The 15,933-nt window shown below is 55.0% G+C and overlaps 6 protein-coding genes across 6 annotated transcripts; 3 read left to right on the forward strand and 3 right to left on the reverse strand.

Annotated features, from left to right (window-relative positions):
- Window positions 1–1,339: 1,339 nt before the first annotated feature.
- Window positions 1,340–3,046, forward strand: J7T54_000543 (uncharacterized protein; the record flags this gene model as incomplete). Its single annotated transcript, XM_051509273.1, has 1 exon — window positions 1,340–3,046. The coding sequence occupies one exon, from the start codon at window positions 1,340–1,342 to the stop codon at window positions 3,044–3,046; it is 1,707 nt and encodes a 568-aa protein (XP_051359743.1).
- Window positions 3,047–4,108: 1,062 nt separating this feature from the next.
- J7T54_000544 (putative Cyclic-AMP phosphodiesterase) lies at window positions 4,109–5,891 on the forward strand (the record flags this gene model as incomplete). The annotated part of the gene is made up of 2 exons (XM_051509274.1): window positions 4,109–4,159; window positions 4,374–5,891. The coding sequence occupies 2 exons, from the start codon at window positions 4,109–4,111 to the stop codon at window positions 5,889–5,891; spliced, it is 1,569 nt and encodes a 522-aa protein (XP_051359744.1).
- A 168-nt stretch (window positions 5,892–6,059) lies between these two features.
- J7T54_000545 (uncharacterized protein) lies at window positions 6,060–6,982 on the reverse strand (the record flags this gene model as incomplete). The annotated part of the gene is made up of 2 exons (XM_051509275.1): window positions 6,060–6,200; window positions 6,257–6,982. The coding sequence occupies 2 exons, from the start codon at window positions 6,980–6,982 to the stop codon at window positions 6,060–6,062; spliced, it is 867 nt and encodes a 288-aa protein (XP_051359745.1).
- A 784-nt stretch (window positions 6,983–7,766) lies between these two features.
- On the forward strand, window positions 7,767–10,316 carry J7T54_000546 (Ribonuclease Z-like protein; the record flags this gene model as incomplete). Its single annotated transcript, XM_051509276.1, has 1 exon — window positions 7,767–10,316. One exon carries the CDS (start codon window positions 7,767–7,769, stop codon window positions 10,314–10,316), a length of 2,550 nt encoding a protein of 849 aa, XP_051359746.1.
- A 460-nt stretch (window positions 10,317–10,776) lies between these two features.
- On the reverse strand, window positions 10,777–13,274 carry J7T54_000547 (Dual specificity protein kinase-like protein; the record flags this gene model as incomplete). The annotated part of the gene is made up of 6 exons (XM_051509277.1): window positions 10,777–11,013; window positions 11,065–11,152; window positions 11,206–11,668; window positions 11,720–12,067; window positions 12,119–12,197; window positions 12,255–13,274. The coding sequence occupies 6 exons, from the start codon at window positions 13,272–13,274 to the stop codon at window positions 10,777–10,779; spliced, it is 2,235 nt and encodes a 744-aa protein (XP_051359747.1).
- Window positions 13,275–15,321: 2,047 nt separating this feature from the next.
- J7T54_000548 (uncharacterized protein) lies at window positions 15,322–15,844 on the reverse strand (the record flags this gene model as incomplete). Its single annotated transcript, XM_051509278.1, has 1 exon — window positions 15,322–15,844. A coding segment is annotated over one exon (523 nt), but the record flags the coding sequence as incomplete, so codon positions are not given.
- Window positions 15,845–15,933: the final 89 nt, after the last annotated feature.

The following is a 15,933-nucleotide window of genomic DNA, read 5'->3' on the forward strand; positions in this document are numbered from 1 at the left end:
TGGAACAATTTTAATCTCATATTGATCGATTCCCCGGACTCTGAACCTCTGCCCCACTCATAACTCGCCATGACAGAGACATTCACCAACAGGCGAATTTTCTAGTGGCGCAGGGACGAACAGTGGGGTCTTTTCTCCCAGTGTGACGTATTTCTTCGGCCTGCCTGGACTGGATACAGGGATCTGCTGTCCTCAACTCCCAACCGCGCTTCCGCGCAGGCTTCCAGTCATTTCATATGATGACGCTTGCTGTGTGCTGTTAGTGAAATGGCCATCGCAATGGCGATCACACTGGGAAGAAACTCGCCAGCGGACAGCAGTCCACATCCAACCCTTCAGCATGTCTGCACGCTCGAGTGGTTCGTTCGCTCTGCTGTTCGCCAAAGAACACAAAGCCTGCCTTCGTCCAGCGCTCTCACAAGACTCGACCGACTCTCGCACTCCAATCAAACGAGAAAACGGAACTACATTCTCTTTGTCTCTTGACCTTTCTTCACCCCACTCCTTCTCATTGCTTCGAGTTGAGATAAGACCCCGAGCTTGTTTCGTACTGAGCGAGACCCTTACCGACATGCCTCAGAAGCACACAAGGACATGAACAATGACCGCGACCGACCGTCGAAGTACCCCGAAGGCGTGGGTGCAGTCTCCGCCCATCTTACCTTCAGAGCGCAGCCCCGACACCTATTGTCTCTGTCATGCCTTTCTCTTGTGAAAATGCTCTGAAATTGTTCGACAGCACCAAGGCCCCGGGGACAAGGGCCATATCGTCGAACTCTTGTCACTCGCACCTTCCAAGGCCCAATGCGACTTGTTTGTCTCCTTTGTTCCTTGCGAGTTCGAATACGAAGCTCTTGTACGTGGGCGTTCTGCCGCAGACGAATACATATATCAAGGCCTTGCGAACAAAATGTTCTCGGTATGAAGTCTCAGAGCGGCTCATATATCAGACAACTCATCGCAACAACTTGCCCACCCAGCAGTGCAAACACAGCGTAAGAAAATGAGTGAACCGTTTTTCGGCACAGACACGCAAGGGGTTGGTGAGGCATCGTGGAACGGCACCGTGAGCCCCCAGGATATGTATACTAGCAACTACAGCACGACCATCGACGGCTTCAGCAACTCAGCCGATATCAGCAGTGTTTTCGGTCCCCCGGATTGTGCCGAAGGCTCATATTGTTACCCAAATGGCTATTTGCCTGCCCATAATTTCGAACCGAACCTGTGGATCGCTCCTCTGCCCGCGGATGCGACGAAGCCCATCACCTTCCCTCAGCCGCCCCGGGCAGCACGGAAAACGAACGGGCGTGGTCTAACAGAAAGCAATCCGGCAGATATGACAGTGAATTTACCCCAACCGGGGCTCGAAAACGATTACAGACTGGGAGCAGCGACCACCAAGGCTTTCCCGGTCTACAAGAACAACCCAAGAACATATGCCGGCGGCAGTTCCAAGGCGACCGCTATCCCGGCTGTGTATGACGACGAGTGCCAGATGTACTACGTCCGCATAGACGACAACTTGCAGTGGTCACCTCGCAAGGGTGACATTGCCTGGATCTCAAGCCTTTCGGGACAAGCGACCGCAACAAAAGCGCGTGTCGAGGAGCAGGCCGGCCCCTCCAGGAAGAGCCGCAAGCGAGGCATCAGCCAATCCGCCTCGGGCGACGACGAGGACGATAAAGCGCAGCAGAAGTGTATTGATTATAGCCGCAACGCCAAGAAGAAGCGCCTGTCGGCAGCAGACCCCGCTCGTGTCTATGCAAAGTACCACGGGCCCCCGCCTCCGTGGACGATTACCCAGGAAAACAGCGAGACCTGCAAGATCGAGTACAACAAGGAAGGACGAATCATGCCAGGGATATATCTGAGCGCCAAACAGATCAAGGGCTACATTGAGCAGAATCCGCGCAAGGATATCACCCTGTGGCTGCAGAATTTCCCTGCCCAATGTAAGCAACGCACCCTGGGCGATGTGCAATGTCTGTGGCGCGAGTGCCCCAGCAGAAACCAGAAGATTCGCCAGGGATGGCATCAGATCACATTTGACGAGTATCCCGAGGAGACGACGAGCGGTGAGCTAGATCCCTTTAGGGTGGCTGCGCACATGCACCTGTGGTGCTTTGAGCAGTGCTTTGACCCGCTTCCCTTGTTAGAAGCCCAAGTCCTCAAGCCTGATGCTCGCGTGCTTGAAAAGGAGGGGCGACAGCCATTCTCAATCACCCGTGACTACAAGATGATTGTGCAGGAGGCCATCGAGCCATGGCGCAAGACGCATGCCGCTGACGGGCCAACCTACCTCCCTCGTCATCACGAGCAGACCTTGGCTTACCAGCTTGTGCAATACCATCTGGAGAACCAAATCACGGCGCGCTCGGAGCTCAGGGAGGTCCGCAACCTCAAGAAGCAAGACAAGGGCGCGCCCGCCCGGACCATTGAGACGCACAAGGGGAGTTTGATCGTGTACTGCGAGAAGGAGTTGTCTCCCTCGCGCAACGCCCAGACCCCATACCCAAGGACCGGCGATGATGCCTTGCAGACCTTCCCACAAACGTGGCTCGCGGATCCCCGGGGGCTGATCAACTATCACACGGAGGAGTTCAATATTGTGAATGTGGACTATAAAGCGGGTGCCGCCAGTATGCCGGATGACCTCACAGAGTTCTTCGGCCTAGGCGAGACGGACGCCAACACGACGGACGAGTTCAATTTTGGTTCTACTGACTATACAGCTGATGTCGCCAATATGGCGGGTGACTCCACAAAGCTCCTCGGGCTAGAGGCCTGCCCCAAGACGGACGCCAACACGACAGATGCCAACATCCATCTTTCGCTGCGTGATGGCTGTGGCGGTCTTTGGGATCAAGGCCAAGTGGTCCTGCCTCCTGACAGATATGAGCCGCTTCCTCATCCGTATGAGCCACCTGCTGACTGGTGTCCGCCGCTTCCAGGCCTAGACGATGGCAGCGCGGCGCATGCTGCCGACACTTTCAGCTTTGAACAAGCAGTCGAAACGGACCTGGCAGCTGCAACCTATGGATAATCTGGGTTCGGCTGCCTAATGTTGTCTAGTGGGTAAGGCCCTTACGAGCGAGTGCTCGTGTACAAGGGCCCGAAACTGCCTGCTTTGTACTATATGTGTTTCCTGAAGCTGTGTGCAGGTTACAGTTAGATTCACGGTAAAGAATTGGAATATGATACTCGTTATTTGTCGGCACATGTCGGGTCCCCTTGGCACTACTTTGTGATCTGCAATTCTGGAGCATAAGAGAACTCCCGAGTCACGTTATGTTCGTCGTCGTGTGATCCTGTCGCCCTACCAGTGTTAGTACGTAGTATTAGTTGGGCGTAGGTTCCGCAAACCCTGCAGGACTCGACGGCGACGCCGAAAAGGAGGGTGGAGCTCGGATCCGTCACGTCTGCGCGCGCATAAGCAACATAGATCCCTGCTTAGTTCTCAAAGAAAGGTTGTGGACAAAGACAAGTTACAATTATTTTCATGTGAACCAGCGCCAACTAGCGATCGAGCACCTGTTATTCAATGTTTGCATAAGTAGGCGCCTATGCCCGCCATCTCAATATTGAAGCATGAGCACTTGGTGTTCTTGGGTCATCTCGAGCGTTCCCGCTAGTAACAGTGAATCGCGCGCAACTACAAGCCTCGCTACTCTAGTTAAACACACAGCTTCCTCCATTCCATTCGCTGGCAAGGTCACCCGAGTCAAACAATTCTCTGCTTGCTTGCATCAGCGCCTACGCCGACAGAAAGTCACGTGGCACCTGTACCGTCACAGCAGCGGGCTGCACCTGCCAAAGACCTGACCAGACGGCCGAGAGGTGGTCACTCTTTCCCTCGTCCAGCCGGCAGGCAGGCGCATCATCCGTTCAAGGCCTCAAGTTGCTGCCTCACTGTTTTGATTAATTCAATCGCTCCCGAGTCCCCAATTTCAATCTTTCCAGTTTGAACTTTCCGTTCTTTGCTCTCTTTGGCGCAGAGAACAGTTAACTTGAGGACTCGACGCGGCTAGGCGCATATTGACGAGCATCAACACGTGGGCTTGGCAACTTCCCTCTCCGTACGCCGTACACGACAACGCGCATCAAGATGCCAACAGATGGGAATGCAAAAGAAGCTGCCCTCCAGGTCATCGTTCTGGTGAGTTTGGTTCATCGTGTTTTAGTTCCATCCCTTTCGCCGGCCTCCAAGGCAAGGTGGGCTTCCTGTTCTGTTCGAGGCACAATATGACAGTTCACGCATCGTGATAACCTCGACCAAGCTCATCGCACCACGTGCTGGCTACCTTGTTTCGGACATGGAAAGCGCTTGTATCGGGACTATACACTATGACTAATTGCGGTCAAGGGTACAGTGCCCCTTTACTTGCTCGAGGATCATCCAACTCTTCACAGCACGGACTAACAGCGACCAGGGTTCCGGTGGTGGACCTATCGAGTCAAATACGACATCCTTCCTAGTTCGCTCCGTGTCGCAAGACTGGCGCAAGGGCTCGGTCATTGGCGTCGACGCAGGCGTGCACCTTTCCGTCATTGTTCGCATCCTCAGGGAAACCCTGCCTTCGCCTCTGCCATCATCACCGTACACCGTTACAAAAGGCCCCTTTGCCGGTCTCTCGCTGCCGTACAAAACGCCCGAAGCCAATGCGGGGTACATCACCAGCTCACTCGTCGAGGCCTATCTCATCACCCATCCCCATCTCGACCACATTGCCGGCTTTGTTGTGAACACGGCTGGGCCCCCAGGCGCACGACCCAAGAAGCTCGCTGGACTGCCAAGCACCATCAATGCTTTCAAAACTCACATCTTCAACAATGTCATCTGGCCGAACCTTAGCGACGAAAGCAACGGGGCTGGGCTGGTCACGTACTTGCGACTGGTGGAGGGGGGATCGCCTGCGTTAGGGGATGGCGAAGGCAAGGGGTACTCTGAAATCTGCGACGGTCTGCTCGTCAAGATATGGGGCGTGAGCCACGGGCATTGCATGGAGAAGCATAGTCACCGTGGTTCGGTGTCGAGTGCCTCGGGTCACGAAACCGCGACATTTGCAACACCACGGAGAGAAACGCGCGGCTCGCATGCGACACAGAGACGACAAAGCCTGCTCAGCCACTCAAGCTTTGGTGGTGGCTCCCCTGGTGTCGAATCTGAGCAGTACTGCGTGTATGACTCCAGCGCATACTTCATCCAAGACGAGGCGCGACGGCGAGAGGTCCTGATATTTGGCGATGTCGAGCCGGACAGCATCTCTCTGTCGCCGAGGAATCTGCACATATGGCAGGAGGCTGCACCCAGGATCGTGTCGGGCAGCCTGGCGGCGATCTTTATTGAGTGCAGCTACGATGACAGCCGAAGCAATGACCGCCTGTTTGGCCATCTCAAGCCCGTCTTCGTGATGGAGGAGCTCCGAGTGCTGGCTGCCGAGGTAGCGGCGGCGAGGAGAACGCAACACATCCAGCAAGAGCCTAGCAAGAAGCGCAAACGTATGGGCCACGAAGGGCCCGTGTCTCGCCTTGTGCCCAGACATGCTTCAGGCGGCGAGTCGACTTCGCCAAAGTCTTCGAGTGAGTTGGGAGGCAGCAGTGAGCAGCGGAGCAGCAGCAGGAGACGGAGATTGGAACACACTGAGCAGCCTGAGCTGGTGCATCCACTTGCAGCGCAAGATGGCATCATGTGTCCGCCTTGTTCCGCCCCTGAGTCGAAGAGGCTGTTGGTAGGGCTCAAGGTCATCATCATTCACGTGAAGGAGAAGATGATAGACGAGCCTGACGTCGGTGAGACGATACTCGAAGAGCTTCTAGCACACGAGAAGGAGATGCAACTGGGCTGCGAGTTCCACATTGCGAAATCGGGTCAAAGCTTCTATTTCTGACAGGATTGATGGTGGATGATAGACTTTATGTTGGAGTTTTTGGCGCACATTGGTATGTGGACGCGGGTCCTGGGGTAAGATCTGGTTTTCTATACGATCTTCGGTCTCTCTATACTGTATATAGCCTTCTGACAATGATTCAAGCACGCTCTGAATCGATCGATCGTTTTACTTGCTTTCCGTCTTCTTGAGCTTGTCGTAGCCTTCTTGACCGCCAAGGTTCTGGTCCCAATCCGGTCGAGGAAGCTCAAAAGCCTGCGTCGTACGGCCATACGTGATACCCCCAAGGCGACTAATGGGTCGGAGTACCTATTCCATCTGTTAGTTTCTCTCCACATGCCAAAGGAGACTGGGGGCTGACGTACATCCGGGTCAATGAGGTTCCTCTCCTCGTTTATGGCGTCTTCGCGCACCCAGAACCTCGTGCCCTCGAAGATGCCCACCGTGCCGCTCTTCTTGCCCTCCGTCTTGCGGCTGTCATACTCCTTTACAAAATCCAACTTGGCCTCGATGCTGAACACGGCCTCCTTGACACGCGCGCACTTGACATTCTCGCAGTCGTACACGGGCGTCAGGCCACTCACGTCCCACTCGGAAGCACCGTAGGGTGCGTTGATGCTGGTGGCGTTGGCAGCCTCGACAAAGGGCTCGGAGATGATGTTGATGACGCACTCTTCCGTCTCGAGAATGTTCTTGAGCGTGTCCTTGGCGTTGCCGATGCCCGAGGCAAAGCCGACGACGAAGAGCGGAGGGTCATGGTTGACAAAGTTGAAGTAGCTAAAAGGAGCCAGATTTGTCGTCTTGCCGTCCTTGCTCCTCGTGCTGACAAACGCAATGGGCCGAGGCACAATGGCAGAGATGAGCAGCTTGTAGTTGAAGGGGCCTGGGCGGTCCTCCGCTTGGGGGTCAATGGCAATGTGCTTCTTTTGCTTATCCTCCTCGGTGCGTAGCTGGTTTGCGCCAGCGCCGTACGACCAGTCTGGCTGCGGTGTCTTGGTGTAGTGGAAGGATGTGTTGACCTCCCACTCGGCTCGTGAAGATTCCACGCTCTTGAAGTCGGGATGGGGGTTGCGGTTGATCTTGTCGGACATGATGGGGGACCCTGAGTAATTTCTAGAAGGACGGTTTGTGCGCAACGTGGATGCTAGTGAGCGAGAGGAATGAGTGAGTGTTCTGAGTTTGTACATGAATGGTTTTGTAAGTGAACGAAGTGGTCGATGATGGCAGTGAGATAGATGGTGGAGCGCGTTGCGGATAGTTGATGCCGGGAGCACTAAGTTAGTCTTGGGGGGACAATGACGAAATGACTTGGCAGTGTAATAATATGGCCATGCGGCTATTGATATGCACAGTAGGGCGGAGCTATCAACAAGAGTATGAAGCAAGATATACCGTCACAGAAGCCAGCCTAAAATTCTCCATACCCATGTCCACTGCATTTCATGCAAAGGCATTGAGTGGTACAGGGTACCACAAAGCAGTGACCAGATACAGCTGGCAGCCCCTCCATCAGTGGCACGTCGCGGCACAAGAGACAGTACGTGTAGATAGACAGACCCGCTAAAACTTTCCAGCATCAATTTGACCCGCGACAGCTTCTCTCCATCTTCATGTCTCCACGCTGGGAGCTTCCATTCTTCTTGCCCTTCGCTCATGGCGTTATGGGTCACACGCCGCTGTATATCCGAACTCCATCCCCTTCTCCCTAAACTCGCCCGTACCTCACTCGGTCGTATCCGCTCTACACTACTCCTGACGAGAAGATCAAGCACCGACAAGCATCCAAGGCCAGGGCGACGCAGGTCGCAACCCAAGAAAGACCGGCCAGACCCTCCAGCCGAAATACTAGACGTATACAAGACACATCCCAGCACCATGACGACCAACATCCAGCTGGCCATCGCGCCCTCGGCCGACACAAGCTCTGCGTGCGTGTACCTGCGCAGCGACCGCTGCCACTATGTCTTTGGGCGGGTACCAGAGGGGTCCCAGCGCACCATGGGCAGTCGCAAGGTTAACTTTTCTGGCGTCACGCAGATCTTCCTCTCTGGTGCCACCGGCTGGGACCAAGTAGGCGGGCTGATGGGATTCATGCTCACGATTGCCGGCGCCGCCAATTCGTCCAAGGAGACCTACAGAATCGACAACCTCGTGCGGCAGGGGCAGGGCAAGAGGCTGCTGGAGGCGGCCCGGCATCAGGGCGTCGATGTACATGGAGGCGACAACCTATCCCATTTGATGGCGTCGCAACGGTCAGTCCTACTACGGCAGTCGATCAATGCCCGCATGCATGAGCAAAGGACAGACTCAAGGGAAAGCAACAAACCGTTGACGGAGCCAGACTGGCATGACGATGTCGTTCGCGTCTGGAAGGTGCCCGTCACACGCGAGCGGTCCAGCAGCCCGCGAAAACGACGTAGGACACACGGCCCAGAATCCGACGACGAGGCCGACGTGACGGATGCCGACATGGAGAAGTTGGAGGCGGAAAACGCGAACAGTGCCGAGGTCGCGCGTTACATTGTCGAGAAGCAAATATGGAATGGCGACGTACGGTTCAACCCTCTCGAAGCTTGCCGGATCCGCGATCTCGCCCCATCGGACGATGCCTGCGTGATAGAGAACGGAACGCCGCAACTGTACAAGGGACCTTATACCGCGGACGGCGTGGAACCCCCCAGGGCAGGGGACAAGGCTTGGATATGGCGCCACGGAAACATTGGTCCTCGCCGCAGCAACGTCGAGACCATGTCATCAGACAGAATCCCTCTCCGGACGTCGTACAGCCAAATATCCATGAGCTACATTGTCAAGATGCGCGATCGCAGGGGAAAATTCGATCCTAAGGCCGCCAAGGCCTTGGGCGTCCAGGTCACCGACTTCAAGCGGCTCACGGCTGGCCAGACGGTGACGACGGCCGACGGCAAAGAGGTCACGCCAGACATGGTCATGGGCGAGCCCATCCGCGGACGAGGGCTCATTGTGGCCGACATTGAGAGCCCCGACTTTGTCGAGTCCTTTATGCAGCGGCCCGAATGGGAGGACCAGGAGCTCATGTCGCACATCTCGGTCATGTACTGGTTACTCGGCGCAGACCTCTCCACGCACCCCCGGATCCGCAAATTCATGGACGACAGACCCCAGATACGACATGTCGTATGTGCCCCGGACACATGCCCCAACATGATCTGCAACCCGGGCCCGGCAGAGCTGCAGATGCGTCTTCGACGTCTCGACCCCGATCGCTTCGCCGTTCTCAAGTACGACAACGCGGTCAAGACGCAGGCGCCGCCACCCAAGTCCAACATTGAGTTCGGCCGGATCGGCAGATCTGCTCAGCTGATGCCCAAATTGCTATTCGAGGACGACAAGGCGGCTCCCTTTGCGGACCTCATGGGTGCCTACAACTCCGTCGCCGACGACGTCCTCGCTCTAGCAGAGGAATGCAGAGCTCAAGCGACGGACCCGGATTTCTTAGCCAAGGTTGAAAAAGAAGAGAAGGATATTCCGGGTCGCGATACAGAGATCACCTGCCTTGGCACCGGATCCTCTGTGCCCTCAAAGTACCGCAACGTGTCAGGTACGCTGGTCCGCGTCCCTGGCAAGGCAGCCTTCCTGCTCGACTGCGGCGAAGGCACCCTTGGCCAGATCAACCGCCTATGGGGCTACGATGGCGCCACCGAGGTTCTGCGCGACCTGCGGTGCATCCTCATCAGTCACCTACACGCAGATCACCACCTGGGCACCACCTCAGCGATCAAGGCGTGGTACGAACAGACCTTGCGGGACGGATCCAACGCCAAGCTCGCCATCTCATGTGTCCCCAAATTCAGGTCCATCCTGCAAGACTACGCTCAGGTGGAAGATTTTGGCTTCCATCGGCTGGTCTTCCCCAACTGCGAGGACGAAGCCTCCTTCACCTACGCACAGGCAGGCCTGCACTTCTCCCACGACCACGGCCTCAAGGCCATCCGCCGCGTCCCCGTGCCGCACTGCCCGCGCTCCGAGGCCGTCGAGATCGAGCTTGCGTCGGGTCTCCGGGTCGCCTACTCTGGTGACTGCCGTCCCTCGCAGGCCTTTGCCAAGGCGTGCCGTGGCACACACCTCCTGATTCACGAAAGCACCTTTGGCGACGACAAGGCCGACCACGCCAAGCAGAAGATGCACAGCACCATGGGCGAGGCCCTGCAGGTCGCCAAGGACATGCAGGCGCGCAGGACGCTGCTCACGCACTTCTCGCAACGCTACGTGAAGCGCGAGGCGTTGAAGTGGGAGGGCGAGGCCGGCACCGCGTCCGTCCTGCTGGGATTTGACTACATGACCGTCAAGCTGGGCGACTGGCAAAAGGCAGCCTGCTACATGCCGGCGTTGGAGAAGCTTTTCCAGGAAGACGGGGACGAGCCTGACGACAGCACCGAGTCATGATCAAATAGACACTACGGATCATCCTTGTATAGTAGAGTAGCAGATTAGACTCATGTGGCAGCAATGTGTACCACCTGATGACGCCTTGGCTGGCTTTGTGTCTTCTAGATGTTCCACAATCATGGGAAGGGGTCTTTGCGCATTCCATGGGTGTTGTAATAACCATAGCAAGGTGTCTGACCTTTTCATCTCCACTCATGCTTCCGCAGTGTGCGCGCCCCTTGGGTCTTACCAAGAGTTATCGTGACTATCAACCGGAACGCCGAATCCACTGCGGCACTGTAGACATAGGGAACACACAGCATATACAAGCCGATATACTCCGCGAGGTGACATGGCACATGTGCAAACCTCATCCAGATATCTCCCCCAACCAGCGAAAATCAGAAACTCCATCGTTATGCTATGCTCGTACTCGGGTCGTGACAATGACCTGTCGTTGATCGACTTGGCCTGCGAACTACCAGGTCTGTTGCTCTGCATACCTCCCTTCGTTGAGTCTCTGCGCTCGCGAAGTGAGTCGCTGCACGCGAAGTCGCGCTGCTTCTGTTCCATCATCGCTGTGTGCCATCTCCTTGAACCATTCGTGCTGCAAGGCTTGATGAGCCGTGATGCGTTGACTTGGATCATAAACGAAAATCTTTCGCAGAAGATCTTTGAAGTTCCTCATAAATGGCGTCGTGGTAGGTATCACATCCTGCAGTAGTTCGTTAGTCATGCCATGAGGCTGAAGTTGCGGCCTGCTCACGTCAAGATTCCTCATCGCCTTCACAAATCGACGGGAGCCTCGGGTTGTTTCGGCGTTCGGGTAGTCCAGCTTCAAGCGCTTGAAGTATCTGTATGCGACATTAGCAACATCATCAGCCAGAGGGTCAGCTGAGTAGCTTACCTTGCAGCGCTGTTAGCACCGTGCCGGCTGGAACCTTTGTTGACCTGCTGCACCAAGTGCGAATCGATTTTGCGCCCTACAACTGCCTCCATCATGGCAAGATGCTCCAGGTTGTCGTGTGTCTGGAACAGGGCGTCTCCTGTGTAGAACTCGACTAGGATGCATCCAATACTCCAGATATCGCAAGGATATGACCAGCCCAGGCCGAGAATAATCTCCGGGGCACGGTAATGCCGCGTTGACACGACCGAAGAATGGTACTCGTCTTGGAAGGTAGCAGATCCAAAGTCGATGAGTCGAATCTCTGTGTCCAGCAGCACTCGCCGTTGTGCAGCAGTGCGGTTGATATTTGTGGATGAGGACGGAATCCGCCGGTTGTATGTGAAAGTCTGATATTGAGCGTCACAAAGTAAAATGTTCTCGGGTTTCAGATCCGTGTGAATCAGGTTCAAATCATGGAGGACTAAAACTTGTCAGCGCTGTGTCCCGCAATACTCGAAAGGGTTGATCCTACAAGCAACGCTAGTGAATAGCTGTCGAGCAAAGCTCTGGATCTGACTGTTGGGAAATGGAACAAATCCATTGCCTTTGAGAAAGTCAAAGACGCTCTGACTGAGAAGGTCCATGACGATACAGATGTGCCCACAGAAATCGAAGCAATCTCGGAGATGTATACATCGGTTGCGGTTCTCGTCGTCATTTGCCTTGAGAGTCGCAAGAACCCTCAGCTCGATCTTAGAAGCATCGCGGTATTTCTGGACAGACCGGATGATTTTGATAGCAACGTCCTTTTTGCGACTGATGTCATGCGCAAGAACAACTTTGCCAAAGGTTCCTTGTCCCAGTAGCCGTTTGATGTAGTCTATGCAATGTCAGCATCGAGCGTTGAGAGTAGGTAGTCTGAGCCACATACATCGGTCGGTTAGAGGAGCCTCTGGGACTATAATGTAATGGCCGTCATCGTCATCGACCTTGGTGCCCTTGAGGCGGGTCTGCATGAAGCGTCAGATAAGGCATGGAGGGGTAGGGAGCAGAGGGTAGCCACTTACGTCGGGAACAGCACGCACTCGTACATCAGGTGCTTTCTTCACAGGTTGTGCCGGAGGCTTGTAGGTGAGCATGCGGCTGCCGAGAACATCCGTATCCCTGCGCTTAGCCTCGTTGGCGACCTGCTGCCGCGTCCTCTTCCGCTTCTGTGGTAAAGACAAGTCGTCCAGGTATCCATTCGAAGATAACGATGTGGCAGCCGTGGTGTTGAGGGCCGAAGTCGTGCCATCACTCGATATGCTAGCCCCCGCCGGCGTGTTGCCATGCGAGCTAGGATGCTGAAGGCGATACTTTTGGCTTTGCGTCTTGTCGACCTCATCCTCTTTGCGGCGCTTCTTGGCGGGCTGGCGTACGGCCGATGTATTGGCGGTCCCACTTGAATGAGAAGACGTCACATCAATGTGGCCATTGATCCGACTCGAATTGCCGTTGCCGGTCTTCCGGCTATTGTTCTGCTCTGGCTCTGGAGTATCATCGGGAATGACAATGACTTCCTTGGGGAGGCCATTTTGGTAGAAGGTGTCCCAGTCGGGGCCCTGAGATCGTCGACGCTTCTTGGTTGGTGGGTCGGCCATTTCTGGTGCGCCGTACCCGTTGAATTGGGCAGGTTGATTCCTCGAAGAATCAACAGCCACGCCAGCAGTGGAATACGTGTAGTCGCTATTTCGATAGGAAGCGTGGGGTGGTGGACGGGGGGCGGAAGGTTGCTGGTTCACGCCATCCACAGTCAGAGGATAGCCTCCCAACGAGGACTGTAGATGGGGTGCAACGGGAGCACCACCGTGGTTAGGTACGACGGAGAGCGGCTGAGGGATTGTCGAGGAGCCGCTGGAGGCAGACGGGGCCGTTGCTGTCGTAATCGTCGCGGACGAGGGCGAGTTATGGTTGGCAACGTAGCGATAGTTTGCGGAGACACCGGACCGGTGGTTCGAGTGCGGGTGCGCGTACTGGTGATGCGGACTGTGGTGAGCGTAATAATTAGACGGGGGAAGCGTGGCCACGGCCGTCGTAGGCGTCGACATTCTCTACAGAGGAGTCCTCGGATGCGTGAGGGGGGACCGAACTCTGCTGAAGAGGATGGACTCGCGAAGACTAGAAAGGCTCAACGAGGCGAGGGCCCGGTGGGCAGGTATGACGGGCAAGAGGCTTGGGGCCGTATGGGGTCGAGACGACTGGACTGGACTGGACGTGATATGCAGCGCACTTCAGGGCTGCGCAGGCTCTGGGTCAGCGCTGTGAAAATCTGTGGGGACAGTGCGTTCCGTCGTCAAGATTCGCCTGCCGTCGGGGGACTGGAGTCGACGGCCTGTGAGCGGAATCGAGTCTAACGCAGTGCCCTCACGAGTTTGTTCAGGAAAAGACAACAAATAGGACAGTGTTCACATTGTCAGGTTGGTCGCTGCAAGATCTGGATAAAGTCTGCAAGCAAATGGGGGACGGCGTTAGCCTGGCCTGCCTGGATTTGGCTCTGAATCAACAATGCCGTGGAGGGTAGGCACAACATTGGTGCTGCTGCTCTACACCATCCAGTCCCCTGCCCGGTGGCTATCTGTTCGCTGCTCCAGACTCTTTGCTTTCCCTCACTGCACAACGTCTACGGAGGTACGTGTATGATTATTGACGTGCCAGAGGTCCCTTGAGTGTGCGGTGTCGTGCCTCAGGCAGTCAACTTTTCTCCAATCCAGTCGGCCAAGACTGTCGGTGGAGCCCGTCCGCGAAGGTGGCGCTCTTCTCTTTTGGGACTAGCCTCAACCCCCATCACGTCAGGCGATAGTGACCCTTGGTCACAACGAAGTGCAGCACTATCGCTGTGGCTGCTGCCGATTAAAAAAAGCGAACAATGCTCGAGTTCCTTGATGCATCGGCACCATGAATGAGCTGTGATGCTACGTTTTGATTAATCGGGTGCGCATCAACATCATTGTTCGGGGGTGCTGGTGCGACTAGGTATGCAACCTTGTGAAACAACGTGACAGCCAGCACGACGGCGCTCATGGTGTTATCTCCCCGGACAGACCATCGCCCATTTGGTCTTGATCTTATTAATACAAGAGTTTCCTAGTCAAATACTCTGTATAATTCGAGTTCAAAAACACTCACCGCCCTCGTCCCGAGATACGCTAGAGTAAGTGATACAGGTAGGGAAGAGCCATGGAGCGCCAAGACGGTCATCAACCATCATGCTCTATCAATTTGCTCGTCCCAGCTACTGGAAAAAGCAGAGAAAATTGCATCGCTCGCATAGCCCGCAATCTTTAGTCAAGTGGCAATCGAGCAGCTAGGTGAACCACGGGCTTACTCGGCTTTCAGTTTGAGCGATGCAGGTAGAAAATCCAGGGTCCTCCTGCAGTGCAAAATTAATATTTCGAAGTCGAATTGCCTAATGCGGTATCGAGCCCGCACGGTCTCCCGGCAACGCAACTACATACATGTAGTTCCCGTCATTGTTGACCACCTGTGTGCGCACGCCTTGAATCATCGTAGATTCACGTTGTCTTGTCCTACGACACGGGCACAGGCACTGTCTAGCACAGTTGAGTCGCGCAAGATGGTAATGGTATGCCAGCGTGTTTTCCTGAAACAAGAAGTCGAATTTTAAAAAGCATATAGTGTAAAACTAGGAGATCACTCAAGCTCAAAAGCTCTTCGCCCACTCCTCCCTGCTGGAGTCTACATACTAAGTGCATGCAATCCTTTGGATCTATGCAGAATATAGTTAATGTTGAAACACAGACAAAGGACACAAAGTTTACCATGAAACGTCAACCCAGTAATCTGAGGGGGAAACATTCTGTATCATTGGGAGCCACCATCGCAAAGGTTGGTACCCAGTCACAAGCGTCAAGTTCAGACGTTTCATAATTCTCTTGCTTAACTTCCTGGGCCTCAAGGTAGAGTAACAGCCCCCTGTCTTCGCTAAACTACTCAATAAAGCTGCAGCGCCTTCAGACAAGCCGATGTAGACTGTATGTGGCGGCAAACCACCTAGAACAGAGAGCTCCACCCTGTTAACCCGTACTCTAAACATCTTAAACCCGCCAGGGCCAGCAATTGGCGCTCAAAGATGACTCAATTCTCGTATTCGTCTTTGAAGATGAGACAGTAGCCAGAATCATTGGCGTCGCTGTCCTCGCTCTCTTTCTTGCCGTCTTTATCGTAAACCCTTGGGTCAACGGAGTCACCAGAGACAGCCCCTCGATGTCGACTCTGAGAACCATTGTCATAGGCACGGTGACTGAGCTCTCGCTGAAAGAGCGCGTGGGGCCCAAGGTCCGAGTCCGTGTGCACAGGAGAAAAGTCCCTATAAGCACCATTCCAGTACACCGGCTGTGGCAGCCATGCTGAATCAAGCTGCCCGCCAATATTGCTCTTCGCAGAAGGCTTCTCCAGCTTGGGTCGAGGTTCGGGGTGTCCTGGCACTTTCTTGGAACCGCTCTTCACCTGAGGGCCCGCATTGATCGAGGAGTTGTGCGGCGCGATGGCCTGGCCAGTTCCGGCGACCATCTTCCACAGAACGGCGAGATCTTCCTCAACATCGTTCACACAGCAGATCAGGGTGAATTCAGTGCACTTTAGGTTGTCGATTTCATGGCTGTCAAGAGGTCATCGTTATGCTTGGAAGGACGTTGGCGTTCGCGAGCAGGGGTGGTTTCGGAAAGCAACCCATCAGATAAGAAAATA

The sequence above is a fragment of the Emericellopsis cladophorae genome (assembly GCF_022114955.1).
Source record: "Emericellopsis cladophorae strain MUM 19.33 chromosome Unknown NODE_57_length_131511_cov_119_075376, whole genome shotgun sequence".
Classification (NCBI taxonomy): domain Eukaryota; kingdom Fungi; phylum Ascomycota; class Sordariomycetes; order Hypocreales; family Bionectriaceae; genus Emericellopsis; species Emericellopsis cladophorae.